Source organism: Microtus oregoni, unplaced genomic scaffold (genome assembly GCF_018167655.1).
Source record: "Microtus oregoni isolate MIOR12 unplaced genomic scaffold, Mior012 000068F_ref0000429, whole genome shotgun sequence".
In the NCBI taxonomy this organism is placed as follows: domain Eukaryota; kingdom Metazoa; phylum Chordata; class Mammalia; order Rodentia; family Cricetidae; genus Microtus; species Microtus oregoni.
In genome coordinates this window covers 1,375,106-1,388,910 of record NW_024543975.1, presented here as the reverse complement: position 1 = coordinate 1,388,910, position 13,805 = coordinate 1,375,106, and the positions used below count along the sequence as shown (strand labels likewise).

Sequence of the window (13,805 nt, the reverse complement as noted above, 5' to 3'; positions counted from 1 at the left end):
AAAAGCTGGGCATTGAAGTCCATTGCTTTCATTACATATACTTTGATATATGTATATATTCCTGGCAGCTTCCTCGGGCAAGAAAGATATCTTACCAGTCTCCACGGCCTCTTCCTGCCCTGCGTCTGTCTTTAAACACCTGTGGAAGTGTCAGCCTCTGGTGGAGCTGCCTTTCCAGCCTTTGGAGGAGTCATATCAGTCCAGAAAGAGACTGCTTCTCTTTCTTCCTTTCTCAAGTGTGGTTGTCCTATGGCAAATGATCACTGGCAAACAGGCCCTGTAGGGATGACCTTTTCTCTCTTGGATGGGAAGGAGGAAGTCTCGGCTAAACCCACGGCAAAGCCACACTATTTAATTTTCTGAGGTCGAGAAAAGACTGTCTGATACTTGCCTTCAAGGAAATCTCACAAGGGAGGTGGCTAGTTGTCTAAAGCCCTTGCTTCACAGGCGTAAGGTCCCAAGTTCTGGTCCCCAGATCCCATCCATGCAAAAGCTGGGTAGGAAGGACTACAGTCTGTGATAGCAGATTTCCCAGGCAGGCTAGCTACTTGCACTATAACTGGAACTGGGGGAGCTCCAGGTTTGGCAAGAGACCCTACCTCCATCAATAGAGTGGGGAGCCTTTAAGAAGGCACATGATGCCAGGTAGTGGTGGCGCACGCCTTTAATCCCAGCACTTGGGAGGTAGAGGCAGGCAGATTTCTGTGAGTTCGAGACCAGCCTGGTCTACAAGAGCTTGTTCTGGTACAGGCTCCAAAGCTACAGAGAAACCCTGCCTTGAAAAACCAAAAAAAAAAAAAAAAAAAAAGGCATATTAACATCAACTTCGGGTAACACACAACATGAGCGCCTGTACACAGACATGCACACACGCATGTATGAAAACATCCTCTGCGCACATGCTGTGGCATGTGCATTGTCACATACACATCATACAAACACATGTATACATGTACACGCACACAGTAAAACAGGTTTTAGAAATTGATCGTGCTACCTTCCTGCAGACTAGGTTTAGCAGACTGTGACTGATCATTTGGGCTGACGCTTAGGCAAGGGAGCCTTTTCTCATGGGGCCTAGTGCCTGGGGCCTAAGGCCTGCTGGACTCACACACTGATGGTTAGGCAGGGGACAGTCATACAAGTGCCTTTTCTGGGAATAAATGTTACACAAGAGATCTGACAGCGTGGAGCCTGCAGGGGGAGGTCATAGGCTTCCTTCCTGGGAATTCTCCTGGCACATAGCGGGGAGGTTTGGGACATGAGGCTCATGACATGAGGTTACATCCTTATTAGAGTTAACTGGACCCAGAGACACCCCCCCCCCCGCAATAGCTAGGATTTTAGCGGGCATTTCTGGAGCCCTGGCCTACAGCTCTAGCTTCTGCCCCTCCCTTCAGCTCTGGCTCCTGAGAAAAAAATATGTCCCCGAGTTGAATCTAGTCCCTGACCTGGAGGCGAGAAGAGAAACAGAGTGACCTCTGGGTTTCCCAGTACACTCACTATCCTGAAGGTCACGTGAGAAAGCCCTGCTGGAGCAGACACATGGAATGGACCAAGACAAGAGAACAGAGACCACAGAGGGAAGCTTCCCAAATGCCCAGGGAGCAGTTCTGAGGCAGTGTCTCAAGGCTACTCAGTGGAGAGACGGCTGCCTTTTCTTCTGGGTGCCAGGAACCAAAGGCCCACAGATGGAACTAGTGCCCTTCTCATGCTGGACCCAAAGACACAAAATGGAAGGAAGACCTGAAACAAGCCCAAATGCCAACAGAAGGAAACAGAAATTCATGACATAGTTGTCATCAATGCAGATGCGACACCAAACATGGGAAAGCGATAAACCAGACTTTATCACAAAGAAAACCTTTCATCCGGCACAGCATCCAGAGAGGCAAAGATGGCCCACAGGAGGAGAGGCTTTGTGATACGTCTTTTTAATAAAAAAAATATTATCCAAAATACTTTAAGATTCGTCTATAGCTTTGAGTGTGGCTCAGTGGTAGGACAAATGCATAGGACACTGGGTTCAATCCCTGTTGCCACAAATAATATTAATCCCTTCCACCTAACAACAAAACATCCAAACAACAGAATCAAACACTGAAGAAGGATCTGGACAAGGTTTTGAACTTGCACAGATGGCTAAGAACATATATGGATAGTTATGCACCCAAGCACAAATTTAAATCAGAGTAAAGAAAAATTCATAGAGACAGAAAGCAAAGTGAAGGCTACCCAGAGCCAGAGGAAAGAGGATATAAACTTTTGTTTAATGGGTACAGATAGAGGTGGGCAGTCCTTGGGCTTCCCACAGGTCAGGGAACCCTGATTGCTCTTCGAGCAGATGAGGGAGGGGGACTTGATGGGGGAGGGGGAGGGAAATGGGAAGCGGTTGCAGGGAGGAGGCAGAAATCCTTAATAAATAAATAAATTAAAAAAAAGAAAAAAGAATTAAAATGAAAAATACTTAGTTTAGCAATAAAGGAGACATTGTCAATGGAAAAAAAATGTCAAGAAAGTTCTGGAAGTAGAGGAGACTATAAATCTTTCCATGTGTTTAATTGTCACTGAATTGTACACCTAAAGAGGTTAAAATAATTAACTTTGTTATAATTGTGTGTGTGTGTGTGTGTGTGTGTGTGTGTGTGTGTGTGTGTGTAAGAACTCATTAGGTAGCACAGGCTGTCCTGAAACTCACCTGCACAGGACCTGTAGAGTAAGGGCCTGTTTCCTACCACACAGTCCTGCGATGGACCTTCAGAAGGTCCGAGCTAGCCTCACCCTCACAGCAAACTTCATGCCTCAGCTGGGATTACAGCCTTGAGTCTCCACACTCAGAGTCATGTCATGCATGTATGTGTGAATCAGCACACTCAAAGTCATGTCATGTATGTGCATGTTACCACTATTAAGAAAACAAACCAAGAAATGAACTAACACCATCTCCCTGATGGTTGAAGTTTTTGAAAATGTCTTGAAAAAAATCACACCAAGGAACACTAACAACATTCATCAGGGGCTTGCCTTCACAGGCCCCTCAGCGACCCCCAGGGGTTCTCCTAAGCCCCAAGCCTTAGCAGAAAATGAAAGTCCTCACAGATGGCCCCTGCCAATCCTATGGCTCCAATTCCCTGCAGCCATCATGGCCACACTCAGACCTTTGCTCACTCAGACCCTGGATTCAGGCAGTTTCCTGATAATGGAGGGCTATTTCCTGCTCTTTTTGCTGACTGGCTCCAAAGGAACCTCTGGGGGCTACTTCAGATGTCCTTAGGAAGCACTAAACCACTGCCACCCTCTGGGGATTCCCCGTGTGGTTTACCCTGGCAAGGCTGGTGGCTATGAGGACAGGAATCAGCCCTTTCACAGCCGGACTCTGAACTGTGCCTGGCCAGGGTGCGGCACACAGGATCTGCTGGTGGAGAGAAACCTACCCAGGGCATTGGCCATAGCCTGCCATGAGGCTGTTCCCTCTTTAGGGAAGGAGAAGGGAGCCTCGCCCTGCTCTGTCTCTGTCTATATTCTCCCCCAACTACCTAGTACCTGCAGTCTGAAATAGTGGAAGCCACCCAGAGTGCTAACATTCCCAGGCTAGAGGTGTGTGTGTGTGTGTGTGTGTGTGTGTGTGTGTGTGTGTGTGTAAAACCATGCCCACACAAATACTGGGGGCTACATGAAACAGAAGCACTGGGAGAGAGCCCAGCCCTCAGTAGGTGACCCAAGCGGAATCCAGGTGCAGAGTGGCTGAGAACAGAGAGCTATGTCCCTGTTCGGGGAGTCACAGAATCTCCAGGGGAGAACAGATAGGTTTCCAGGGAGGAAAAGCCTCCCTGAGTGCTGCAGGAGCTAGCACTAACTGCAGGCAGGGTTTGAGGAGATTTGGGAGGGAGAATACCCGCCTGATGAGAGCCAGCCCCAGCAGGCATGGCAGCTGGACACCAGGCCTGTGGCCTTGGAGGTGAGCCCAAAGGGGGAACAGTTGGGGATAGAGGGAACTCCTCCAAACTGCCACAATTCTGCAAAACAAATGGCTTGTCTCCCCAAGACCTCCCTGCTCCTGAACCACAAGCTCCTTGCAGAGTGAAATCATTTTCCACAAGGATAAAAGAGGTCCACATATCTGGCTGCCGCCCCCCTCCCCACAGAGGAAGGAAAGAGGAGGGGAAACACCACAGTGCTTCTAGAATGTTCTCAGCCCATATTGCTCACTTATCAGCAAACACCGACTGGGCTTCTGCTGCTTATCCCCGGCCTTTTTAGGGTCTGGAAAAACAATCTGGAAGCACATAGACAGAGCTTCACTGTTCCACGACTCCTAGAAGCTTCCCAATGCTGTTCTCCTCATTCTCACCAGCACTTCACAATGCAGGCCCCACTCCAGCTGTTAGGCACCTGTGCCATGCCGGCCTCACCAGGCACAGGTGAAGAAGCCATGCCTGAAGTCCAGCTCAGGCCTGGAATGCTACCCTACCAGGTGCCAACATCTAGCCTTAGTCGGGCATCCCTAGGCATGAATGAAGACCCCTTTGGGAGCCATGTTTGAAATAGACCCCACCATTCATTTCCACGTCATCTGCAAGAGTTGAGATGACTCTAAGTATAATCAGGTTCGTTGTTGAAAAGGATGCTTTGTAGGTTCTTAGTGTTGTGGCTACCAGGACTGTGTTCCATCCTTCCTATCTGCCCCAGCCTCATGTGTTCCCCATTGTCTACCAGGTCTCTGGCGAGTCTGCCCATCTCACAGCACTAGAGAACACAGGAAGCACTCAGTGCAGTGCATTGCCTGGAACACCGAATTGGCCTACATTACAGCAACTGCATAGGCCTCTCTTTGTGCCACTGTGGACCTGCCCTGAAGGAGGGGAAATAAAGGAAAGGTCCGGGCAAGGAAAGCCTGCTAAACTTTCCCTCTGCAGCAAGTGGCCGGACCTTCTGAATATAATGCTGTAGGCAGCCAGGCAGGCTCTTGAGGTCTCTAAGGTTTGCTTGGTTCCAGAACTTGGACCAAGTCTTCTAAAACCTTCAGATTGATTGGAGGGGTTGTTTCAGATGTGGGGACCTGTGCTGGAGAAGCGTGCACATGCTTGTCTTGACTGTCACGAGGCAGAGTCCCCTTCTTAACATTTAAGGACTCACTGATCCCAGCTTGGTGCTCAGTTGTGAACTGGATATGGAGGCAGCTGAATGGTGGGGCCAGAGACAGTGCCAGGAAGACTTCTGGACATCAGGGAGGTTCCCATATTCTGGGGGACCTCGAAGTTCCCTTTCATACCCTAAAATGTGATCAGGGTCTGAAGTGGTATAGTGCTTGCCTCACGTATATGAGACCTGAGTTTAATCTCCAACACAGCAATAATAATAAACACTTGGCTCCTTATTAGAACATTGACATCTGCAGCAATACTCCAGCTCCCTCCAAAAGTGGGTGTCGGCTACTGCCAAGAACTCAGCAATCCAGGATCTATCTACACTGGAGACACATGCCATGCTCACACACTCTCCTGCTCCCTTCCCTCTTAGTCAGCAAGTCCCAAATAGCCACATCCAACAAATGAAATCCCTAGTGACACTAGGGCGTAAGTGGGCACTGTGCTAAAGGTCATGGATAATTTCACTGAAATGCCAGCACCTGCAGCCAGATCCCTTGCTCTGCATAGACGGGGAGAAGAGAGTTGAGAAGGGTCTTCATATGCCTTATCTCCCTCGCCTTACTGGAGCAGAGAGCCCAGGTAGGGAGATGTGGTGGCTTCTGACTAACTCTATACACAGGGGCATCTCTCCCCTTGAGTCTGTGAGCCAGTCCGAGGGAGGCTTTCCCAGTCCAGCACTGTGCCAGGGAAAAGGAACTGGAGGTTGCTTGTCTGCCTCTAGACCTGAAAGCAGAGGCAGGGTGCAGCACTTCTCAGGCCTCCCAGGGCCTGGCTCAGTGACAGACCGCTTGATGAGCCACAAGTGAGTGGAATCAGGCATCCTAGGCCCCGGTCTGTGAAACAGAACATCCAGCCAGTAGAGGACTGCCGTTTCTTCCAACAGAGGGCAGGACACCATAGGGATATCAAGACCCACTTAAGTCTGTGTTGGGGGACAATGGTTCCTGAGCATCATCAAGGTCCCCCAAACTGGGTAGACAGTCATGTAAGAGAAGGAGAGGTGGGTCCTTTGCGTAGGGGTACCCATGCAATGTGGTTTCTGTACCTCCATGCAAGAACAGCAGGTGACCCAAGCAGATTGTCTCCAGATCCCACTGTCTCTCCACTCAATGGTAAGAGGAGTCCCTGCCCTCCCTACAACCTGGGTTGGTGGGGGCTTATCTCCTGGGGCCCTACTCATCTAATAAAGGTAGTCTGAAAACTACATCAGGATGGTGCCAGGAGAGCTTGCCACACAGGCAAAATGGACATACCAGCCCCTGGAGACGGGGACAAGGGGGACAAGTCTAGCTGCACTGCAGGTGGGCTCATCTGGGACACCAGGGCTTGCTGGAGACCTGCCACCTGGAGATTCTGCTAGTCTGTGAGTCAGCCTCAGGGAAGTTGCAGTAGGCAGCCAGAAGGGAGGTTTGAAGCCAGAAACATACAGCCGCTTAGCCTCCCTCAGGCACAGCCCTCTGAAGGCGAGGCTTGGTTGTGCACAGGCTAGGAGGGGCTTTCAGAGCCACACACAGTTACTCTTGCACACATAGGTTCCCATGCCGGGGTAACGAAATGGCCCCAGTCGTGTGCATTTTTCATATAGAAGTGCACAAAAATTAATACACACAAGTATAGCCTGACTCACTCAGAAGGAGGAAGAGGACAGAGTAACTATGGGTGGGATGCATGCCAGCTCACATTGCAGAGAGAGAGAGAGAGAGAGAGAGAGAGAGAGAGAGAAACAGACAGACAGAAACAGACTTTGTATGGGAGGGGGAGCAAGAGAGCCAGAGAGCAAGCGCTACAGGTCCTGGCGTACTTTCACAGATGCACCCAACCTTCTGAATAAAACACCGATTCTCCATTCATCCTTACAGCCAAGCCAAGCTCCGGACACACACTAGAAGGGTTTAAGCTCCAGCCACAGAAGGCCCACATCCTCTTGGTTCACCAAAGCCTTATTGCTCTTGGTAGGAATTGGAAAGTATAGAGTCAGGGAATGCAAATGGACCATCAGATCGGGGAGACGCCGGAAACAATGCATCCTTGGCTTGAGTCTGGTGCCTTGTGAGCACCAAGGAACAGTAGCTTACCTTTTCTCATATTTAAAGCCCCGTGAGGAGCCCCAACCTCTCATCCAGCCCCACCTTCTAGGACTATCAGCATGCTCTACGTCCTGAACCGCTCACCATTCTGCTTCCAGGGAAGACTTTTCTGCCCACTTATCTGGACACCTCCCAGGCCAAATCCTGTGGGAGTGGGAAAGCAGAAGAGGGGACCCGGACTAGCACCCACACAGACCCTCTCAGACAGGAGGTCAGGAGCGGAGACGACCATGGAATAGAGAGACCTTGGAGATCTGTTTGCCCAGGGACTCAAACCCTCCGCGGACTAGTGAATGGCTCTTCTGGATCGCGCTCTCGGTAGCGCAAGGTAGCCGGTACAGTCTTCTAGAAAGTGCAAGGGCTCCCAGGTCAGGACGAGAATTTCGCCGCCCCCTACCCCCAGAGTATCCGCTTTAAGAATTCCTTCCAACGAATTCAGGGTGTAAGTCAATGGTGACCCCGTGTTTAAGCGCTAAAAACCACCAGCTCGGCGTCAGGCTTCCTTCCCTGTTCCGAACGCGGCGCAGTAAGGGGATCTTAGCTAGTTACCCTGAGGTTGGTTCCTAAGCTCAAGTGCTGTAGCGAGGAAAGGTAGGTATCTTGGCAGGCAGCAACTCCTCTCACCCTCATCTCCTGGTGATTCCTCTTCTCCGGGAGTTTCCTGTGCGCCTGGCTGCCTCTCCAGTAGAACCTGAAGCTGAGGCTGGGCGGGTTGCTATATCACCCCGCTGCCACTCGCTCCTCTGAGCAAACTTTTGCAAATATCTGAACTCGGTTCAACATTTTTCCCCTCCCGCTCTTTTTCTTCCTTGGTGCTGGAGGTTGGGAATGAGTTTGTGTATGATGAAGAAAAGAGTCTTAGGTTTCAGAATGTGCTGGGGTCAGAGGGAAAGACTCTAACACGTTGGGGTACCTGAAGCACCGTCCTGAAGGCACAGGAGGCGTCTGAACCAGACTTAATTTTTACTAGCCTTTCTGGGGCTTCCCGTTTCCCGGCCGCCCCGGGCTACTCCACACTCTAAAAGATTAACTAACAGAATCACCTTTAATGGCGATGTGGGTGTCACTCATTCGCACAATTATACCAGAGAAGTGCGGTCCCTGGGGGCCATTTGGTCTCAGAGAAGAAACGGTGGTTAAGGGGCTGAACTAGAGTGAGGGAGCCGGGTGCTTCTCCCAAGGGGTCTTGTTTGGAAGAAGGACCAACTCCCACTTGTCTACTGGTGCTGAGCTGGTGGCTTTTAGCGCTTAAACACGGGGTCAGCATTGACTTACATCCTGAATTCGTTGGAAGGAATCGTCACCTAGCTGTCGCTTGAGTCCAAGCACTGGTGTGGTTTCCTGGTCTGATGACCATCCTTAACTCCTCAATGAGGGGACCACACAGTCTCAAACTATGCCTAGAGAGGCCCATAGTTGTCCCTGAATGTGGAAGTGGCACCCTGAAGCTAATGTTTGGTCACAAGATTGAGTGAGCGGTCACCGTCCCACCCAAACCTGGAACCGCTCTTAAGTTCTCCGGCTTCCTGAGGGAAGACGCTTCAGGACAGAGGACGCTGGAGCACCAAGGCCCTAAGATCTCCTTTCCAGAATTTTCAGTTTTTCCTAAGTGCTTCCCTACTCACCCTACCTATGCATTAGTGTGCTCTTGGCCGCCGCGCCACCTCCGTGTGCGCGTTCCTGGCCAGCAAGCCGCTGGAAGCTTACGCAGTTAGCTTTCTTGTCTTGTCCCTGCCTGCTGCCTGGGGTACCCGGGTACCCGGAGGTCCAAGGAGTCAGCAGACAAGCCCCAACCCAGGTCAAACCCTGGCGCCAACCTCTCCTCCCTCTCAGTTGTTACAGAAGTTTTTCAGCCACAGAAGCAACTCCACGTGTTCTCAAACTGAATCAAGACCTTCTCCATGAAAAGTCTGTCTATGTGCCGCTGGAAACCAAAGCGCTTTGGGATGTTAGCAAGATTTAATACGGGTATAATAATTTGTTTTCCTCCGCGTCCGGAACCTTAGGGGCAACTGAATGCTCTGAAGGCTCCAGGAGAGCCTGAGAGAGGTTCTATGCTAAGCTGGTTTGTAGCCTTGTGTTAGGGTCAGGACTGAGCAAGCGTCCAGGAGTTACAAGGTCATCCTTGTCATACTGCCCTCAGAAACAAGATGGGATCCCCGGTGCTTCGAATTCTTTCCTGAAATTTCCTTAACTTACAAAACTTTTTATTTTCCTCAAATTTTTTTGTGTGCACATATTCAAGATACAGGACCATGACTTGAGCTAGTTTCTAACCATTTTCCCGACTTTTCTATGTAAGACTTTGAACCTCACTATGTGTAAATTAAAGAAAAATGTATGCTAAGTTGATTGATTTCAAAATAATATTAAACTTTTAATACAAGCTTTCTGACTCTCTGTTTAAGAACGTGTCTTTGGGGCTGGCTTGTTGGAGCAGACTGGGTGGGGGCTATGGAAATGAACAAAGTAAAAAAATTAAAAGCTATTTTTTTCCCAACCTTTCCTCTAAAACTGGCAGGGGATCTTTGCCTTCACTGAGGGATTTAATCCTCTCTGACTGGCCTGGGGACTACTTAAAGTTGCTCTGCCAGCTCCTTCCGCCCCCACTCTCCACTTTCTGGGGAGGAGGATTTACAAAAGATCCCGATTGATTCCTTGATTAAATTAAGTAAGAGTCACCTTGTGTGGATTGTGTCTATACTAAGGAGGGGGAGGCAGAGAAATACCTCCAGAGTTTAACATTTCGTCTAATTCAAAAAATCAGAACACGGCCCTCGGTGGCGCCACGCGGGCTCGAGCCAGGCCAGAGCGCCCTGAGACTTGGGCGCCGAGGGCGCTGCATTCCAGATGGGCTGTGGAGGTCCCAAATTGCTCTCAACGAAAACCTGCGTGCACCGAATCGAAAGCGAAAGAGGAGGTGGCAGGGCTGTTCCCAGTGGAGCCGCACCATCAGAGGTACCGGCAAGGTTGCACGAGGCCGCGGGAGGATTGCAGAGCTGAACCCCAGTCCTGTTTTTTCCTAGCCCTGCACAGCAGCGGCGGGTCTCCACCCTGGCGACCAGCTCTCACCCAGCCACCTTGACCAAAAGACCGCAGTGAGCCTGGTAGGGTCTAGATCGCAGTGGGCGAGGGCTCCTTCGAGGGACCCTTTCATAAAAACGCGAATGACCCAGGAGACAACAGAGTGACACTGAGCTTTGCCCTTTTTAGTAGAGATGAGGAAACTGAGGTCGGGACCCAGTAAGGACGCCTAAGCCACAAGGGAATCTTTATCCTCCTTTACCTCCAGTTCTAGAGTCTCAGAAGACTATGGCCTGCACTCTCTCAGCTCTGTGTAAGCATAGCCTCCAGGCCTGCACTTTCCTTCCGAGGGACCTCAAGGTAACACCGAGGCTGAAGTCGCGGAGGCTCCCCTCCACTCGGAACTGCTTTGAGGTCTGGACTCCTATAAACCCGCAGAAGTTGCAAAGACTGATATGTCTGGGCTTGAGGATCCAGTCACCAAGGCAAGGCCTATTCCTATACCCAAGTTCCTGATAACATCTCAGTTTTTTTAATTTTTCTTCTGAAACCCCAACCTCCTGGCTTAAACCTCATAAAGGTGTTAGAGAATTGTTTTCCTGGTTTCTCAGCTCGCTGGTAGATTAGAGCACCGACTCCACAGACCTTCTCCCCTTTACTTCCTGACTGGCTTGGCCCTTGTTTCTGCTTCCCAATGCCTAGTGTCTACATCTTGGACTCAGTGTGCCTCATCCTATGTAGATCTGAAATCTCCTGGGAAAGAGAGGGGACAGGGACAGTGATTTGGCCTTCCTTGGTTGTTTCCTGGAGGGATCGCCTCCATTTCAGGCAGCGATGCAGTGGTATCTTGGCAGGTTCCTGCTGTCCTTGCTCCCAGCCTGCCCTTTATGACTTTGTCCCAGCAAGGGCAGGAGCACGCCTTGTCCTCAGACTTGGGGGACCCAGCAGCATCGAAATGAAGGGGATGGAAGTGTATAGGAGGAAGGCTGCGTGGGGGGGGGGGGGGTCCAGCTTTTACGATCTCTCCTTTACTGCCCTGGTATCAAGGAGGAAATGAGAATTGAGTGGAGTTACTCACTCTGGGGTCACTCTGTGTGTTAGGGGCAGTTCCAGGTCAAATGGCTGCTCCTTTCCTTGGCCACAATGGCTAATGCTGGTGATATAGTGGCCAGTCAGTCCTGAAGATCCCCAGAGGACAGGCAGAGGCCTAACCTCTTTCTTTACCGTAGGGGCCTGAGGGCATCTTTCTCACCAGCAGACAGAGAACAGTTTGACTCTTCTTGACTAGTACCTCAGCTTCCTCAGAGACTAGCCAATGGATGTATTTAAACTATGAAAACGCAGTGCACTTGGGGAGAGATTAGCTGAGCCCCCTGGCTCTGAACAGTATATTTTTGCAAGTGAGTCTGCCATCTGCTCTCACCTGGTAGTCACTGGTGACAGGGCCTGGCTTCTGGAGCTGGGCACGGAAGGAGCACCTGTGTCATTCCAGCCAGAAGAGGAGAGGAGAGGTGGCAGCCCTGGGGAAAGGCCACCAGCTCTGTCTAGATCTGCTTTGAGTCCTGTTCTGTCAGTTTGAGGGTTTGTAGCTTTTTTTGAAGCCACATGAGTGGCATTTGGTGTGTGCCATGCTGGCACATAAATAAGTGTGTGTGTGTGTGTGTGTGTGTGTGTGTAGAATTCAAGTTTAGGTAAATGTCCACAGCACCCCAGAAGTTTGTTCCAGTCCTGTCTGTGATTGAGCTCAAAGTGAGGAAGTATGTGTGCGCACACATACTAAAATTTGTGCTATGTTCCTGAGATTATTCTGTTCATCAAGACCTCCACATGTCCCACCTCTGTCCCCAGGCTTAGTGGTCTATATCCTACCTGGCAGCCAGAGTCATTGCTCTGTAAGAATTAGCCCGCCCGTCTCACTAGGGCCTAACCTAAAGACAAAGGCCTGTGAGAAGGTTCTTTCCCTCTTCTTCGCATTTGGAGTTTCCTAACTCCGATGCTATAAAAAAAGGAGAAAGTTTAGGGGTTTGGGTAACTTTCTTTCCTAACTCACTTGATCAATAGTGGTGGAGCACGGAGGACCCAGGCCATAACCCTGCAGCCACGTTCAAGGGGGCTTGGATGTCATTCAGGCCTTCTCAATCAGGTGCCTTGTGGTTTCAAATCGGGACCCGGGTTCTTCCTTTTTTCCGCGGTCCTGTGCTGGTTGTATTTTAGAACTACTGTTTTCCCACCCAATGGGTCCTAAACCGTGCCCCTCCCCACATGCCGGCTACTTCCAGACATCTCAGACGGGCAGGCTGCAGTTCCCTAGGCGATCCGCTTTCTGGACCAGGACTCAGGTTTTCTGATGCACCAGGTAATCCGGACTCAGGTCCGCAAGAACGTCGCAGGCGACACAGTGCCACGGCTTCTAGGGAAGGCTTGGGGGACTGCGCTCAGGACTTCCCCGCGCGCTGGGCACCTGCGGCTTCTTACCTCCCGCGCAGTGCGCGGAGCCGCGAAGCCAGCGCCCAACGACTCCGGAGCGGAGCGGCGCGCCGATTCGCAGCGAAAGAAACTTCTAGCAGCGTCCTGCCGGGAACTCGGACGAAGCATCCACTTCAAATCCGGCCCCGCGGGACAGAGTAAAGCGGGACATTGGGACGAACAGAGGAGAAACCCAGGAAGCGACTCCAGAGCGAGGGGAACAACTACAGCGCTCGAGCCCGGGCCGGGGCTGGAGACGCAGCGTGATGCAGTGACGCTCGCGAAGCGCCTGTTCCATCTGGGCTCGATCCCGGAGTTTCTCCAGCCTCCACCTCTAGCCTCCCAACAGCCCATCGGGTTTGCGGGGGGGATAGCGAAATCTCGGCCCTCAGGGTCCCCGAGCCCGATTCCCCCGCACGTGCACTCACCGTAGCAGGGGACCTGCAAGGCCGCGTTGTGACCACCACTGCCTTCCTGAAGCTTGAGGCTGCCGTCCGGGGGTGTTTTACAGGCGCCCCGCTGCAAGTAGAGATGCGCTGGGGGCGCGGGCGGAGCAGGCGGCGGCTGCGGGGTGGGTGGCTGCGGCTGGAACTTGTTAAAGGAGCCCCGCGCCCCGGCGCTGCTCTCCAGCGGTGCCGCCAGGTCCTGCTGCCCCGCGCCGTAGCGGGCCCGGCTTTTGGCGTCCCCAAATCCCTGTCCTTTGGCAGCGGCCGACAAAAAAGTTGTACCGAACTTGTCGCCTCCTGGGAATCCCCTAAAAGGCGACGAACCTTCCCGGCTCTGCGAAACCGGGCTGTAGTAGGAGTCCATGGCAGCGGCCGGCGACTCGCAGTAAGAAACGCAAGTCTCAGCGTTCATGCCTGGCCTGCGCTGGCGACGGGCGGGGGCGCCGGCGAGGGCACGAGGACGCCACCGCGCGCCTTGGCTGGGAGGTGGAGAGGCGAGGAGGCTGTGGCAGTGCTCCGTGCCCGGCCTGCTGGCTGCTTCTCTCTCTCTCTCTCTCTCTCTCTCTCTCTCTCTCTCTCTCTCTCTCTCTCAACTTTCCTGTCGCTCTCCTCTCCTCTCTTTCTCTGCCCTC

The 13,805-nt window shown here is 51.7% G+C and overlaps 1 protein-coding gene across 1 annotated transcript in view; it reads right to left on the bottom strand.

Moving 5' to 3' along the window:
- Alx4 (ALX homeobox 4) overlaps nt 1–13,585 on the bottom strand; it is a 37,346-nt gene extending 23,761 nt beyond the window's left edge. Inside the window, exon 1 of the mRNA XM_041641308.1 lies at nt 13,156–13,585. Within this exon, the coding sequence (XP_041497242.1) occupies nt 13,156–13,585 (430 nt within the window). The remainder of the gene's footprint in view (nt 1–13,155) is intronic.
- Between the last annotated feature and the right edge of the window lie 220 nt (nt 13,586–13,805).